Below are 15,164 nucleotides of genomic sequence, written 5' to 3' on the forward strand. Positions count from 1 at the left end.
ACTCCTTTGGCTTTTGCCAAACTGGCCCTTTTTCAGTTTCTCTAATACACAATAGTCCTTCTAGCTTCGGGGCCTCCACGCATGCTGTCCTCATTGCCCCAGACGTGAATCTCTTTCCATACATCTACCTGCACCTTCATCTGGCTAAATCCTCCCCTTCCTATCCATTAGGTTGCTTTCTCAGAGAGACTTTCTGTGACTTTTCAGAATAGATTAGGTTCTCCCCTCCCACTGCATATATTGGTATCACCATATGACCCTTTTCTTAATAACCACCCCCAACTGTGATCATGTGTGCAAGATATGGCTTCTCGGCTAGCAGAGATGCTCCATGAGATTCAGAACGGAGTTTCTTTTCATCATACCTCATTCCTCAGCTCCAAACATGTTCCTGGACCAAAGATCGCCATCTTCTATGAATGAATGAAAGAACTGATAACTTTAATAAGTATATTCCAGTCTACTATACTCACTATAGACAAACTTGCATTCTACTTTAAATTCCTTTGACTGTAACCTGATTTTTGGCTAGCCACATTTGACATTCCCTGCAGCAAATCTATGCTTTCCATTCTGCATCACGGAGAGACTGGGACTAGTAAGAAAAAGGTCTAAAATTCCATGGATGGAGGAAGACGGATAAATCCCAAAGAAGGGGCAGCCTGAGCAAATGTGGAGAGATGGGAGAGCGTTGGACATTTGGAAAGAAGGGAAAGGAAACTAACACTAAACTGAACACTCTTACAGACACAACCTCATTTAATCCTTCTAAACTCCTGTGAAGGAAGAATTACTAGCCCAGTTTTACAAATGAGGCAACCAAAGTTCTAACAGTTAAGGAAATTGCCCAGGGCCACACAGTAGGAGAGACAGACATGAAATGTTACCCCTTATGCTTTTACTCACCCTATTTCCTCAGCCTGGACTATCCATTCTCCACTATCTAAATCTAATTCTTCAAGACACGGCTAAAATGCAGCCTTCAGGAAGCTTCCCTAATTCTTGGTGTTAGCTTCAGTCACTCCCTTCCCTTCTGTCTGTTTCTGTCTCTATTACAGTACTTCTTTTATTCTGCTTGTGCTATTGTCATCTACATGGGTCTTGCCCACAAGTTCCAAGCCTGTTAAGGGCCAGTGGATTTCTTTGCCACCTCTTTCCCATGGCTTCCAATACAATGCCTTACACATGATGGAGCCATGAAGCAGGTTGTCAAGAGCACTCCAGGAAGGCTTCGTGGAAGTAGGCTCTATAGGAGCCCCTTTTCCCCTCTGCCTCCAAGCCCTGCTCCTGAGTCCAGGCTCTCTTAGGCTGTTCCTTCTCCTCCAGGGGAGCCACAGTGCTTTGAGCAACCCTGCAGGAAATATAATGGCCTACTTGGGGACAGCACTGGATGGAAAACCTCCTGGATGGAAGAGTCCAGAAAAGAGGAAATTAAGATCATATTTTTTCCTTGGATATTCCTTTTTTTACCAAAATACTCCAACACTTGTCTAGCCTTTCAGGCTCAGAAACCTAAACTTCCTTTTCTTGAGGGTAATCGAGGGCTCAGATGGTCCTCCATGTATATCAAGCTTTCTAGAAAACAAGCCTGAGTCATCATCACTTAACAGGTGGAGTAAAATTGCCATTTCCTTCTAATTTATCAGCAACTGTTATATATTTCTGTACTAGAAAAGGAACTTTTTTCTATATGTACTCAGTGTGACAAATCAAATTTGCCATTGAAGTAATGAAAAAGCAGGTATCTCTTTGTGACTCAAATGTACGTGTGACTGAGAAAGATTCTACAAAGGATAGTGAGGGGACTTCCCTGGTGGCGCAGTGATTAAGAATCTGCCTACCTTGGGGCTTCCCTGGTGGTGCAGTGGTTGAGAGTCCGCCTGCCGATTCAGGGGACACGGGTTCGTGCCCCGGTCCGGGAGGATCCCACATGCCGCGGAGCGGCTGGGCCCGTGAGCCATGGCCGCTGGGCCTGCGGGTCCGGAGCCTGTGCTCCGAAACGGGAGAGGCCACAGCAGTGAGAGGCCCGCGTACCGCAAAAAAAAAAAAAAAAAAAAAAAGAATCTGCCTACCAAAGCAGGGGACACGGGTTCGATCCCTGGTCCGGGAAGATCCCCCCTGCCTCAGAGCAACTAAGCCCCTGTGCCACAACTACTGAAGCCCACGTGCTCTAGGTCCTGTGTGCTGCAACTACAGAGCCCGAGTGCTGCCACTACTGAAGCCCACGCACCTAGAGCCTGTGCTCCGCAGCAAGAGAAGCCACTGCAATGAGAAGCCCGCGCACCGCAATGAAGAGTAGCCCCTACTCGCCGCAACTAGAGAAAACCCACACGCAGCAACAAACACCCAACGCAGCCAAAAATAAATACATAAAAATAAATATATTTATTTTTTTCCTAAAGTTTTTAAAAGATAGTGAGGAATGAGTTCAGTGTGGGCTCTATGTAACCAAACATAACATTTCAAGAGCACAGAGCTGCCATGAGGCAGAACATGGTCATGTTCAGGGTAGTCATGAAATACGGAAAGGACAGCCAGGGCTAGAAGCCTAGTAGTCATTCAGTACAACTTCCTCCCTTTACAGAGAAGGAAGGCCCCGAGGATGTGTGGGACTTGCCAAAGGTCACGCAACTGGTTAGGGTCAGGGTCAGAGTCAGGTGCAACTCTCTTGCCTCTCCCACCACACTGTCTGCAACACCTGCCACTCCACACCCTGCCTGGGCCACAATTGCTCTAAGCAGGGGCCCATCCTCTCCAGCAGCCAGGAGTTCATAACAAAGGGAGGGAGGAGAGAATCATGCACTGGGCATGGGACCTTTGCAATTGACCGTTTGCATGCATAAGTCAGTCTCACATCATATTAAATGCTCATATTTTGTTTTTAAAAAATGCTCTGAAAAATTGTAAAGTACCATATAAACGTTAGAGCTTTAATGTAATTATTATGTGCTTTGATTCTGGGCTGCTACTTCAACTTTATTACTGGCTATTATGTTTTCACAGTTAATTGATCTTTATATCTGGAATCGAAACTTGGCCAAAATGAAAACATCTGATTAGGTTCTTGATTGACCTTAGTGGAAAATTCATCTCCCAGAGGGTAAAGAATGTGACAAGAAGAATGCTAATCTAGACACACTTCTGTCCAAGAAGAAATCGATTATGTGAAAGAGGAATTTTGAGAAAAAAATGCATGTCACTTTGGAGTTTGTGATAAAGGAAGGACAGTCATCCATAGTAGCAGTCAGAATAGTTTAGGCTGTACCAGAGTAACAAATAAGCCCTGAAATCTCAGTAACTTAACACTAGTGCAGGTTGTTCTAGTCTCATACATTTACAGCCACACCTCATGCATTTGTAGCCACACCCTCAGGAATACATGACCTCTGAAGTTGTTGCATCAGGGGAAGTTGGCAATGACAGAGGCACATACCGACCCTCAATTGCATCAGCCTAGAGGTGTAACATATCACGCCTGACTTCCTGCTCACAATGCATTGGCCAGACAAACCATGTGTCCCTAATCTAACTGCAAGGGAGATCAGGAAATGAAGATGGACATTTATCAAGTAATCCCACAAATGAGTAGATGGGTATTCGATTAGCATGGTCTACCAAATATATGTTCCTTAGATTTCAGGAAAGCAAATATTGAAATGCTTGGAGTCTCTCATCTGTATCAAAACAAATCTATACCTGCCTTGAAAAAAAAAAAGACTGAAAGGAAATACACCGAAATAATAATAGTGAATACTTTTTTTGAATAGTTATTCAATTGTTTGGGGGTTTTATTTTCTTCTTCTTTCTTTTTTTTTTTTATTTTGTATTTTTTGTATTTCCCTAGCAATATTTAATCAACATGTTTTAGAACCCAAAAAAGTAATACAAGTTTTTTTTTAATTGAGAAACAAGTTCAGGCCAGAGATAATTATGACTCCCATAAGGAAAATGACTCAAAAGAAAAGGAAATCGCTTAAGAATGCACTTCTAATTCGACAGTCACAATTAGCCAGCAAGAAGAAAATGAGAGAGAGGCATAGACGTGACTGTGCCACACAGGAAGCTTTCTGATGAACTATGATTTTTTTAAGGTTTTAAAAATGTATTTATTCAGTTCATAAAAAGCCCCCCACCCTCCAAGTCTTCATCCATGGCATTTTCAGGACCACACCCTGTTCTGTAGCTTCTTTTACTGTCCAAATTGTATCACGTTTCTTGCTGGAGTCCAGGCAATTGAAAAGAAACAGACTCACATCTGGGAATCAGCAGACCAACAGTGGCAAAACACAATACCATGAAACAGAAAAATAAAATGTTTGTTACAGGAGTGCATCTCACGAGTGTGGCTCACTGGAGGCGGCAGCTATGTTAGCGTTTCTTTCTGCCTCAAGTTCAGAAACAAGCTGGGCTATCTCAGGGTGACTGAGTTTTCCTGCTGTGGAACTGTAGAAGTCCTGCAGTCTCCCAGGTTTGTTCTCAAGGTCTTCGTATTCAGATGCCTGAAGAATCATTTCACATTGGTCCAGCTGCTTCACAAATTTAGCTTCTGCACTAGATCGGGTCTCATATTCTTCCCAAAGTTCATAGAGCTCTTTTCTGAGATCCTCTGGGAGGAGCTGGGCTAGCTGCTTCATAGCTTCTTCTTCTCGCCTATGTTTTTTTTCTTTGGGGATGTTATCTGCTGGTGCTATGTCCCCAACGATGCATTCTGCCTTATCATGAACCAGGGCTAGGCGTACACATCGGTCTTTGTTAAGATGTTCATCTTTGGTCACCAGAGCCATAATTGCCATCCTATACATGTGATCTGATACGCTCTCTGGCTTCTGGACATTTCTGTATACCCAGCCAGTACGTGGGACTCTCCTGAGCTGCCCCACCAGCCTCAGGAACTGCAGCAGTTTCCGGGCCCCGCGGCCCGAGATGGGCGCAGCCATGCGGCTACCGATTCCGACAGTGAACTATGATTTTTAAAGTGTGCCTGTGAAAGAGAGAAAAAAGGACACGGAGCCAATGGAGAAGGCAAAGAGGGGGCACAGCTCTATTTACCACCATCTCAAGAGAAGAAAGAAAGAGAATTTAGAAACCATAAAAGCACATACATCAGGGAACAAACAAGCTTAGGGAAAGAAAGGGGCTCACAGCTAAATGGGGATTTGCTGGCAGACCATGCAACTGCCCCTTCCTGATCCTGTCGACTTGAATTTCTCCATTTGCTCCAAGCCACAGCCATCCCTATGCTCTACGAGTTCCCAGAGCACTTGCCCAAAGTTTACCCAAAATTAAATGGGTAAAGACCTTAGTGGGGTCGACGCAAGGCGCTGCCCGGCTGGCTCTGGCCTCCCTTCCCACCCTCATCTCACCACCTTCTTAACCCCCCTCAACTCTGGGCTCCAGCCTCAATGCCCTGCTTTCATTTCATCATTTGACCCCCAGGACTTTTTCTCTGCCTGGAATGTTCCTTCTTCCTTTCCCATTGAACTACCCACTCCTGATCTCAGACTAGCTCCTCTGTTCAATGCCCTCACAGCATTTTTATCTCAGTTTGTACATATCTACTCATATAGGGGATTATTGATGGGCATTTTGCTGTCAGCTTCCAGGAGAGCAGAAACCATAGCTGGTTTTGCTCACTGAATGGGGTTTCATTTTTTTTAACTCCCTTTTTACTTACTCATGAGGAGCCACAGAGAGATTACATCTTCACCTTACGTTTCTTAACGAAAGAGCCAGTGTCACTAGAGAGTGGGAAATTTTGAACTAGAAATCAAGAAACAGCGAGTTTTCATTTCTCGTTCCCACTCTCATCATGAACTCTCCATGTGACCTTGGGACATTGACACTCCCCCTCTCTGAGCCTACTTCCTCTTTTATGAAGCGTTTAATCTAGATAGTGTCTGAGGTGCATCCTTCTCCAGCATATCATTCTAGGTCCTTCGATAGACTAACAAGACAAAGCAGAAGAAATTAGAAATTAACAAGAGCAGGAGAAAGGAAGAGGTCACACACTAAGAAAAAGAGACTCCCTCATGGTCGACTGAGCCTCGGCTCTGGAATCTGAATTTCATTTCGGCAGCTCGGTAACCTTGCGATCTTAGACAGATGGCTCCATCTCCCTGGACCTAGACTTCCGCTTCTCTAAATGTGATAAGAATACCATCCTCACAGATCTGATTAGAGTATTAAAGGAGATAATGTTTTATAACACCTGGAACCTCAAAGACTAGGTTACCTGTGAGGTCCTTGCCTCTTTCCCACTAACTTTCATGGAATTTAAAAGCAGATTATAACTAAATAGGGCGTGAGCTGAGGCCAAAAATCTCTGCGTGTGATGGTTTACACACACTTTATTCCTCTGAAGAGGCTTTCCACCATCTAAAAAGAAATCATTGCGTTCCCTGAAAATTCACACAAGTTGTGTTTCTCTCTTCAATCAAGCAGTCTGTCACCCTGTCACATCCAACTACATGCAATGATTTTAACGTTGGTTCCCAAGATGTTTACAGATGATTCCTGTCTTCATGATACAACGACAAGAGCATCACCAAAGTCCCCATTCAGACTCCACCACGATCATGTACTCGATTACGCTGATCGCCTTCACCCCTTTCCTGTATTTCTAAAGAAAAAAGTGAGATTTCATTGGAGAAGAGAGGAAAGCTATTTCAAACCATTTCTTTTTTTAATCTTTTTTTTTTTTTTACAAAGAACCTTAGAATCACTGAATGATAGGCTGTTTGAGGCAGGAAAGACCTTTAAGGACAATCAGTTTCAGCCCTGTCACTTGGCGTTGGTGGTGAAAGGAGACTGGCGCATCTATATGCAGTGGAAAGAGAAGCTTGGACTTGGAATCAGAAACCTGAGTTCAAGTGCTGGCTCTGCCAGTTTTGTAACCGTAGGTTGGTCACTTAACCTCTTCAAGGGTCCTCAGCTGTGAAAGGGCAAGGTAATCACTGTCTCTCGTAGGTAAAGTGAGGAGCCAGTGGGACAGTGTGGGTGAGAGCTCTTTGTGAACTACGGAAAGCAGTTTTCGAATGAAAAGCACCACCGTGACTGTTAGACCCACAGCCTCCAAGGTCATAAAGCGTACCCAGTCACCTACCAAAATACTACATCCTCTCATCCTGCATACCTATATAATTTTTTTTTAGATTTAATTTTATTTATTTTTGGCTGCATCGGCTCTTTGTTGCTGCACGCGGGCTTTCTCTAGTTTCGGCGAGCGGGGGCCACTCTTCGTTGCAGTGCGCAGGCTTCTCATTTGCAGCGGCTTCTCTTGTTGCAGAGCACGGACTCTAGGCACGCGGGCTCAGTAGTTGTGGCTCGTGGGCTCAGTAGTTGTGGCTCGCGGGCTCTAGAGCGCAGGCTCAGTAGTTGTGGTGCACAGGCTTAGTTGCTCCGCGGCATGTGGGATCTTCCCGGACCAGGGCTCGAACCCGTGTCCCCTGCACTGGCAGGCGGATTCTTAACCCCTGCGCCACCAGGGAAGCCCCGATACCTGTATAATTTTGTGAATCGTGAAAGAAAAATACTGATGCCCAGCAAAACCCCTGGCACAGAATAATGGCACAATAACTTTTTTCTGAATGATTTAGATAAAAATGACTAAAGAAGGAGTTTTGAGGCCTCCCCAGAGTCAAGAAGTGGATACAGGAAACCACCCAAATTCCCAGTCGCAGGACAGCCCACAAACACCCTTGGGGCTCCAGTATGTTCTTCTCTCTGTTCCCTAGAAAGAGGTGGTCTGGTGCTGAGAATTACTTACAAGTCAAGCTTTGTTCACACTCACAGAAAAGCACATTCCCCAAAACAAAGCAAGGACTTCTCACTCTCTAAACCTCACCCACATTTTTGTTCTTCCTTTAAAAACCAGTTTCCAAAAAGGTCATGTGCAGGAAAAATTTAGGTGAACTTTTTGAACTCTCTCAACAACCACATTTGAGTAATTTTCTATGACAGAGATGTGACATCGGCCAGGATGGGTGTCGCCACTGATGCTGGAACCAAGGGTATTTTCCGGGATTACCAAAGAGGTGGTATGTATTCCTCCCAGAAACTTAACCCACTCTGGGTTTGAATGGAGGCCTTCACCTGAAAATGTCCTCCCTGTTCAAGTCTCAAGTCATTATTTTCATGAGAACTATATTTTCTTCAGTGAACTAAGGCATTACAATGATGACTATAGAGTCCCAAGTGACAGAAGCCATCATTAGCGCTGCTATTATTTTTGTTTAATTGCATCTCCATTAGCAGCCCACATTCACTATGTGCTTTGCAATCGTTTCTTAGTAATAGTCCTCACAAGATCCATAGGAGGCAGAGGGGGTAACGAGTGTTAATATTTCTGTGTCGCCTGAAAGAGAAGCACAGACATAGAGAATCAGCTGCCATCACCCTTCACAAAAGGATCCATCCTGAGACACCCAAGCTCGTCCCAATCTGGTCCTACATTTACATTGCCTGCATCCAGGATGCCAATTATTCCTGTGGCTCTTATTTATAACTAGTATAACACCAGGTCTGTGACAAGGAGGAACTGAACTGGACAATAGAATCAGAATCAGAGATTTTGCACCTAGGACAGACCTTCATGATCACCTAACCAACCTCATGATTTACATTAAACAAGGCCCACACAGCATACTTTACTCAACTCACATCAAACCACTTTACTCCTAGTCCTTCTGAGCTTTTTTGCTTTTTAATATCATGTTGCATTGTGGTGTCTTGCCTTCCTCTCTTTACTTTTTTTTTTTTTTTTTTTTTTTGCGGTACGCGGGCCTCTCACCGTTGCGGCCTCTCCCGTTGCGGAGCACAGGCTCCGGACGCGCAGGCTCAGCGGCCATGGCTCACGGGACCGGCCGCTCCGTGGCATGTGGGATCTTCCCGGACCAGGGCACGCACCCGTGTCCCCTGCATCGGCAGGCGGCCCCTCAACCACTGCGCCACCAGGGAAGCCCCTCTCTTTACTTTTTATATTCCTCCTCTTACCCTCTTTTCCCATCCATTTCCTTTATTTAAAATTATATGGCTTAAACTCCAACCAGGAAACCTGAAACATTTATCTGCTAAGAGTCTGGTGTTCTGCCACCTGAACTGGGCCAGCCTCAGGATACTGAAAAAGTCTTTGAATGATAACAGCCAGGCAACACTGAATCAGGGTCGTGTATAAGAGTCCTGAGTCCCTTCCTTTCCCAAACTCCATTCTTTTTTTATTTTTATTTTTTTTTTGACCATGCCACGCAGCATGCATGATCTTAGTTCCCCGACCAGGGATGGAATCCGGGCCCCTGCAGTGGAAGCGTGGAGTCTTAACCAATGGACCACCAGGGAAATCCCCCAATCTCCATTCTTTTTTTTTCATTTTTTTCATTTTTTTTTTTTTTTGCGGTACGCGGGCCTCTCACTGTCGTGGCCTCTCCCGTTGCGGAGCACAGGCTCCGGACGCGCAGGCTCAGCGGCCATGGCTCACGGGCCCAGCGGCTCCGCGGCACGTGGGATCTTCCCGGACCGGGGCACGAACCCGCGTCCCCTGCATCGGCAGGCGGACCCTCAACCACTGCGCCACCAGGGAAGCCCCCAATCTCCATTCTCGAATCCAGCCACTGGCTTCCAGCCTTGTCCATACCTCCCTGAGTCTGCAGCTATCCTCACACACCTTGGGTTTATCCTAGAGAAGACCATTCTTCTCTTTGGGCTCTGGTAGAAGCCAAACATGGCCAGGAACAGAGTTTTCTCCTAAAGCTCTGTCACTTCTGTCCGAAATGGATTGACAGTATTCAGAGGAGTAAAAGGATTGACTTCTGTGGTTGACTATCATTTTTCTCTCCTCTACCCTGCCCTAACGGGGAGGTTGTCACCCCATACTCAGAGTGATGTATGCCTACTCAAGCAGACCTCCCTCTTCAGAAAAGATGGATCGTCTTCCCTCAAGAGCCACCCCTTAGCTGCCGGGGGGCTGCCAAGTATTCCATCAATTCATACTCAGCCCTGGGGTGCAATAAACAAATTAAGCCAAAACACAAACTACAACTCCTATGCGCCCCTCCAACTCTAACCATCTACGATTCTGCTTTTAGGAGTTCTCCCTCCATCCCCCACCAAATATTTTTAGAAACTTAAGTTTCCTGTTCTTCTTCCCTTTTTCTAAGACTACATGTTTATAGTTGTTTAGAGCAAAGCAATAAATAAATGAACCAAGTCAGAAACTCCTGGAATCTCTGCAAACACTATGATCAAGTATACTATTTGTCATTATTTTGGCCAGTATAAGGTTGAATGAACTTAAAAAAAATAGAAAGCAGAATTTTTCCCTGTGAATTCCCAGTGGTGCAATCATGGCCACGCCCACTCCAGAGCAGACAAAAGGCGAAGAAGGCTGACTGGGGCTATAGTCTCCACACGGAAAGAGAGCAAGTCATTTCACTGTCGCTCACCCGAGTCAGCAAAGGTATCGTCCTTATCACATCTTTGGCTCTTAAAATATTTTTTTGTTTTTCTCCTTGGCTGTGATCTCTCAAACTGCCTTCTCTGAAGCTAAAGCCTCTTCCTTCCTTTCCCATCCCTCTCTGGTTTGGTGTGTGAGTTAGAATCACAGTCAGATTTCAGAAAATGATTCTCTCTACTGGTGGGAAATTGAGGGACAGAGGAACTGGTTACATATGAGGGCATTGGAGAGTGCAGCCAAGGCTTTCCTTGGAGGGAATCTCTACAACCAAAAACTATTAGGAGAAAACTGCGAATTTCTAACTCTGTCTCTCTCTTGCATCTGTGTAAGGTAAATATCTCATCCTTGTTGAGGTTTTTTGTTTCTTGTTTTTACTTATTCAAACTTTCATTGAATGTCTACCATGTGCAGTGCATTGGGTTGGACACATAAGGGTTACCAAGATTCTGAAAGAAGTTTACTGTGTAGCAGAGGAGGCAAATACATATGCAAATAATTCAAGGGAGTGAAAAGAACGCTAAGTGTGAGCTAAGTCATTCATTAAATGTCTCAAGAAACACAAAGGGGACGTGGTTCTCCTTGCTGGCATCTGGTTCAGAGGCTGGCAGGGCTGACAGCTACCGGTGTTCTCTGTTGCAGAAGTGAAGATGGCCGAAGTCCCTGACCTCTTTGAAGACCTGAAGAACTGTTACAGGTAGGAAAGAGATTCTGTCTCCTGTGATTTAATGAGGGGGATCAAAGTACATTAGAATCCAGCTGGGAGTACCGTAACCAGCATGGGCCAGACCCGCAGAGGCTGCAAAGATGTGTCCTACCTCTGAAGTCAGGGCCGGTTCAGTGAAGACCCAGGGAAACAGCATCCAGAATGTAAACTGAGGTGAAATTGACAGGGAGGCAGCCATTTTAGAAAGATCCCTTTTAAGGGCTGCCGAGGCCTAGTGGTTTTCAACATCTGCTTAGACACAGCTTCAGTCTGGTTCACAGGCCCTGATACAGTAAGGAGTTTTAATGGATTGTCAGAAAGAGAAACCTTTCTCAGGAAAACTTCTTGATCTCAATCTGGAATAGGAAATGGCTTCACAGCAGTTTGAGCGTGTGAAACATACACAGTCAATCTCATTCAGACATAGGAGAAAGATAACGAATAAAAAGTTTAAACTGTGGAACACTTTAAACCAACATGGTATTCCCATTACCTATTAAGATACACTAACCACAAACTAGACTATGGAAATGTTGCCTGGATATTTTGCAAAGTATAAATTATTAAATCTGTTTTATAAATACATGAAAGCAAAGGGTAACATATAACCTGTTTGGTTCAAATTTAAACGAGGTGCTTCAAAAGTATTTCTTCTCTCTGGAGGAGCTTAAAATTTTTCCCCGAAATTCAATTACAACTCTTTAACTGGCTAGCCAAGCCTCGTTTTTATAGATAGAGCACAGGTAGAGTTCAAGGCCTGGCCCGATGATTACTAATTCCAAGTTATCAGGTACAAATTACCGTATGGGTGTGTATGCACAGAGGTCCTTAATTTTCAAAGATGACAGTAATGACCCTGTGTGTGTGTGTTACCCATAGCTAATATAGTTATTAAAATATGTTGCCCAGTGACTGTAGTGATATAACAAACAGAATTAAATTCTCATCCTCTTGTTTAACAGTGAAAATGAAGAATACAGTTCCGAAATTGACCATCTGTCTCTGAATCAGGTAAGCACATGACTGTGATTCTTATGAGATTGCTGTGTTTACCCAGTATTTTCTCTACTAGTATAACAACGGCTTGAATCTTAGATGCTTTTGTTTTACCTTCGCTAGAAGTCCAGAGACATGCATTTCTTCATTATAAGTGAGACCAACTGCCTCTTTGCACTAACAGTTGATGGCATCGTTCATGGCCACCAGATTTTCCCAGAACAGAGCAGAACTAACCTGAAACTCCAAGAGTGGAGTCTCCTGGGTCAGCCTTCAATCAGAATGTTGGTTATGCCATCCTGGGACAACCCCTTTGGGCCACTTCCCCAGGGGTCTGTCCCCTTAAGTGATGTGTTATTGACACCTTCTCTAACACCAGCTCCAGAGATTAGAGATAGCCCTCTAAGTGTAATAGCCCATGAATCTGAGGTGGAGGAAGCAGACCAGTTGAAACTAAAAAATCTGCAGCCATTCACATGCTGTGTTATTTGGCTAGGAGACCACAAATAGGTACTGCTTTGTGTGTCTTCGGTACTGGTTCTAAAAGCTATACCTAGAGGAGTATTTCTAAAATATTTAAGCATTGTCAAGTAGATGTTTAACCTCCTGAGGGGGAACTGACTGGAAGGCTACCACTCACTAAGATCACTTGTAGACCTGTTTCGTTACAACATGTCATTTTTTTTACTGAAGTATAGTTGATTTACAATATTGTGTTAGTTTCAGGAGGAGAGCATAGTGATAGATTTTTTTTCTGATATAGGTTATTACAAGATATTGAATATAATTTCCTTTGCTATACAGTAAATCCTTGTTGCTTATCTATTTTATGTATAGTAGTGTGTATCTCTTAATCCCATATCCCTGATTTGTCCCTCCCCCCTTACGTCTCCCCTTTGGTAACCATAAGTTTGTTTTCTACGTCTGTGAGTCTATTTCTGTTTCGTATATAGGTTCATTTGTATTATTTTTTAGATTCCACATATAAGTGATATCATATAGTATTTGTCTTTCTCTGACTTACTTCACTAAGTATAACAAGATCTCATTTTTGAGTCTGTGGTTGGATGACAAAGACCTTCCCAGAGATCACATCTTTTCAGGGAAATCCTGAAAGGAGGGATAGGAGGAAGTGGGTAAAGAGGAAGGAGGCAGAGGAAAAGGAAAGGGGGAAGGAGAAAGGAAAGGAGGAAAGGAGAAAGGAAAGGAGGAAACGAGGAAGGAGGGAAAGACTGATGAAACATGGGGTACCCAAGACCAAAATGGACATCCTTCTCTCTCTAAGTCTGTTGAATAAAACTCCTGTTATAAAGGAGTCTCATTCTATGGCCATGGGCAGCCTCTCAGTTTTCATTTTCCTTCTTCACAGAAGTCCTTCTATGATGCAAGCTATGAACCACTTCATGAGGACTGCATGGATAAATTTATGTCTCTGAATAGCTCTGAAACCTCTAAGACATCCAAGCTTACCTTCAAGGAAAATGTGGGGATGGTGGCAGCCAATGGGAAGATTCTGAAGAAGAGATGGTTGAGTTTAAATCAGTTCATCACCAATGATGACCTGGAAGACATTGCCAATGATACAGAAGAAGGTAAGGGGTCAAGTGCAATAATATCTTTGTTTTCTATTTTTAAGCAAATGGGGAGAGCAGAGTACAGGGAAAAATAAAACCTTGAGTAACAAGAGGGCAACCAACCATTCGGCTGGTAACTATAAGAAAGGAAAATTAATTTTTATCCTTCTCCAGCGGTTAGAGGTCAGCAGTGGCTTGAGTTTAGCATACCTGCTCACAGGCTCACTTCGCGGCCATATTCTTAAGGTCATGTGACTTAGCCTTTCGACAGAAAGCAGTTATATACTGTTAGTGGGTGACTTCCACTGTGGAAGTATGCTCCTCCACATACTAATTATGTCTCCTTGGGCAAGTTACTTAACCTTTCTGTACTTCAGTGTCCTCTACTGTAAAATGGAGGTAATCAGAGCCCCTAACTGTTGTGAAGATTATATGAGTCGATACTTGCAAGCTTCTGGACGAAAATAATGCCTGGCACATAGAAAATACCTAAAAAATGTTAGCTACTATTGTTATTAGTAGTATTAGTATTATTACTACTACTATTTTGTTAATACTACCAACACTACTAACTTACTAATGGCTGCATTACCTCTAACCTTCACAACAATCCTACAGTCTTGTTTTATATATGAGGATATTAAGCTCAGTGAGATAGTGACCTGCCCAAAATCTCACAGTGTGTAAGTAGTAAAGTGTCAAACCAAATCAGTTCTATTTGACTATAGAAGTCATGATTTTTCTCCCATGCCTTCACTATACAATCCTCCACATGAAATATAAACCTAATATTTTTAAAGTAACAGCTAAACATTAACACATATTCACCTAGAATACTGGAAAATACAAGAATGAAAATTAAAACCACTCATACTACCCCTCAGAGTTTACCACTGCCAGCACTATGTTCCTTTCCTTAAAGTCTTTTCTATGTGCATACACACACAGGAATATACATGTTAAACATTATTAGGTCAATTACATACAATTTAATATCCAACTTTTTTCATTTGTCAATAAATAAAAGACATTTTAGAGCTCCAGGTTTTTACCATTATAAGTAATGTGACAATGAATAGCCATATCAATAAATCTTCATTTCTATCATTTATTTCCTTAGAATAAAAAATTCCTGGAAGTAGAATTATTCAGAGCCATGAGGAGTTGTGAAGCTATTGACACATACCCCTGTTCAGAAAGGTGGTAGATAGAAAAAACAAAATTGTAAAAAATTTTTTTCAAAAAATAAAAAGAAAGGTGGCAGACTGTGGAGAACAGTATGGAGGTTCCTTAAAAAACTAAATATAGGGTTTCCCTGGTGGCGCAGTGGTTGAGAGTCTGCCTGCCGATGCAGGGGACACGGGTTCGTGCCCCAGTCCGGGAGGATCCCGCATGCCGCGGAGCGGCTGGGCCCGTGAGCCATGGCCGCTGAGCCTGCGCGTCC

The 15,164-nt window shown here is 43.6% G+C and overlaps 2 protein-coding genes across 2 annotated transcripts in view; one reads left to right on the forward strand and one right to left on the reverse strand.

Annotated features, from left to right (window-relative positions):
• Window positions 1-4,334: 4,334 nt before the first annotated feature.
• On the reverse strand, window positions 4,335-4,943 carry LOC102994752 (5'-deoxynucleotidase HDDC2-like). Its single transcript, XM_055088984.1, has one exon. The coding sequence runs from the start codon at window positions 4,935-4,937 to the stop codon at window positions 4,335-4,337; it is 603 nt and encodes a 200-aa protein (XP_054944959.1). The 5' UTR covers window positions 4,938-4,943.
• Window positions 4,944-10,396: 5,453 nt separating this feature from the next.
• The window catches only part of IL1A (interleukin 1 alpha), a 15,318-nt gene continuing 10,550 nt past the window's right edge, over window positions 10,397-15,164 (forward strand). The window contains exons 1-4 of the mRNA XM_024129867.3: window positions 10,397-10,450; window positions 11,087-11,141; window positions 12,113-12,161; window positions 13,516-13,738. Coding sequence (XP_023985635.1) covers window positions 11,095-11,141; window positions 12,113-12,161; window positions 13,516-13,738 — 319 coding nt within the window. The 5' untranslated portion in view covers window positions 10,397-10,450; window positions 11,087-11,094. The remainder of the gene's footprint in view (window positions 10,451-11,086; window positions 11,142-12,112; window positions 12,162-13,515; window positions 13,739-15,164) is intronic.

Source organism: Physeter macrocephalus, chromosome 12 (genome assembly GCF_002837175.3).
Source record: "Physeter macrocephalus isolate SW-GA chromosome 12, ASM283717v5, whole genome shotgun sequence".
Classification (NCBI taxonomy): Eukaryota; Metazoa; Chordata; class Mammalia; order Artiodactyla; family Physeteridae; genus Physeter; species Physeter macrocephalus.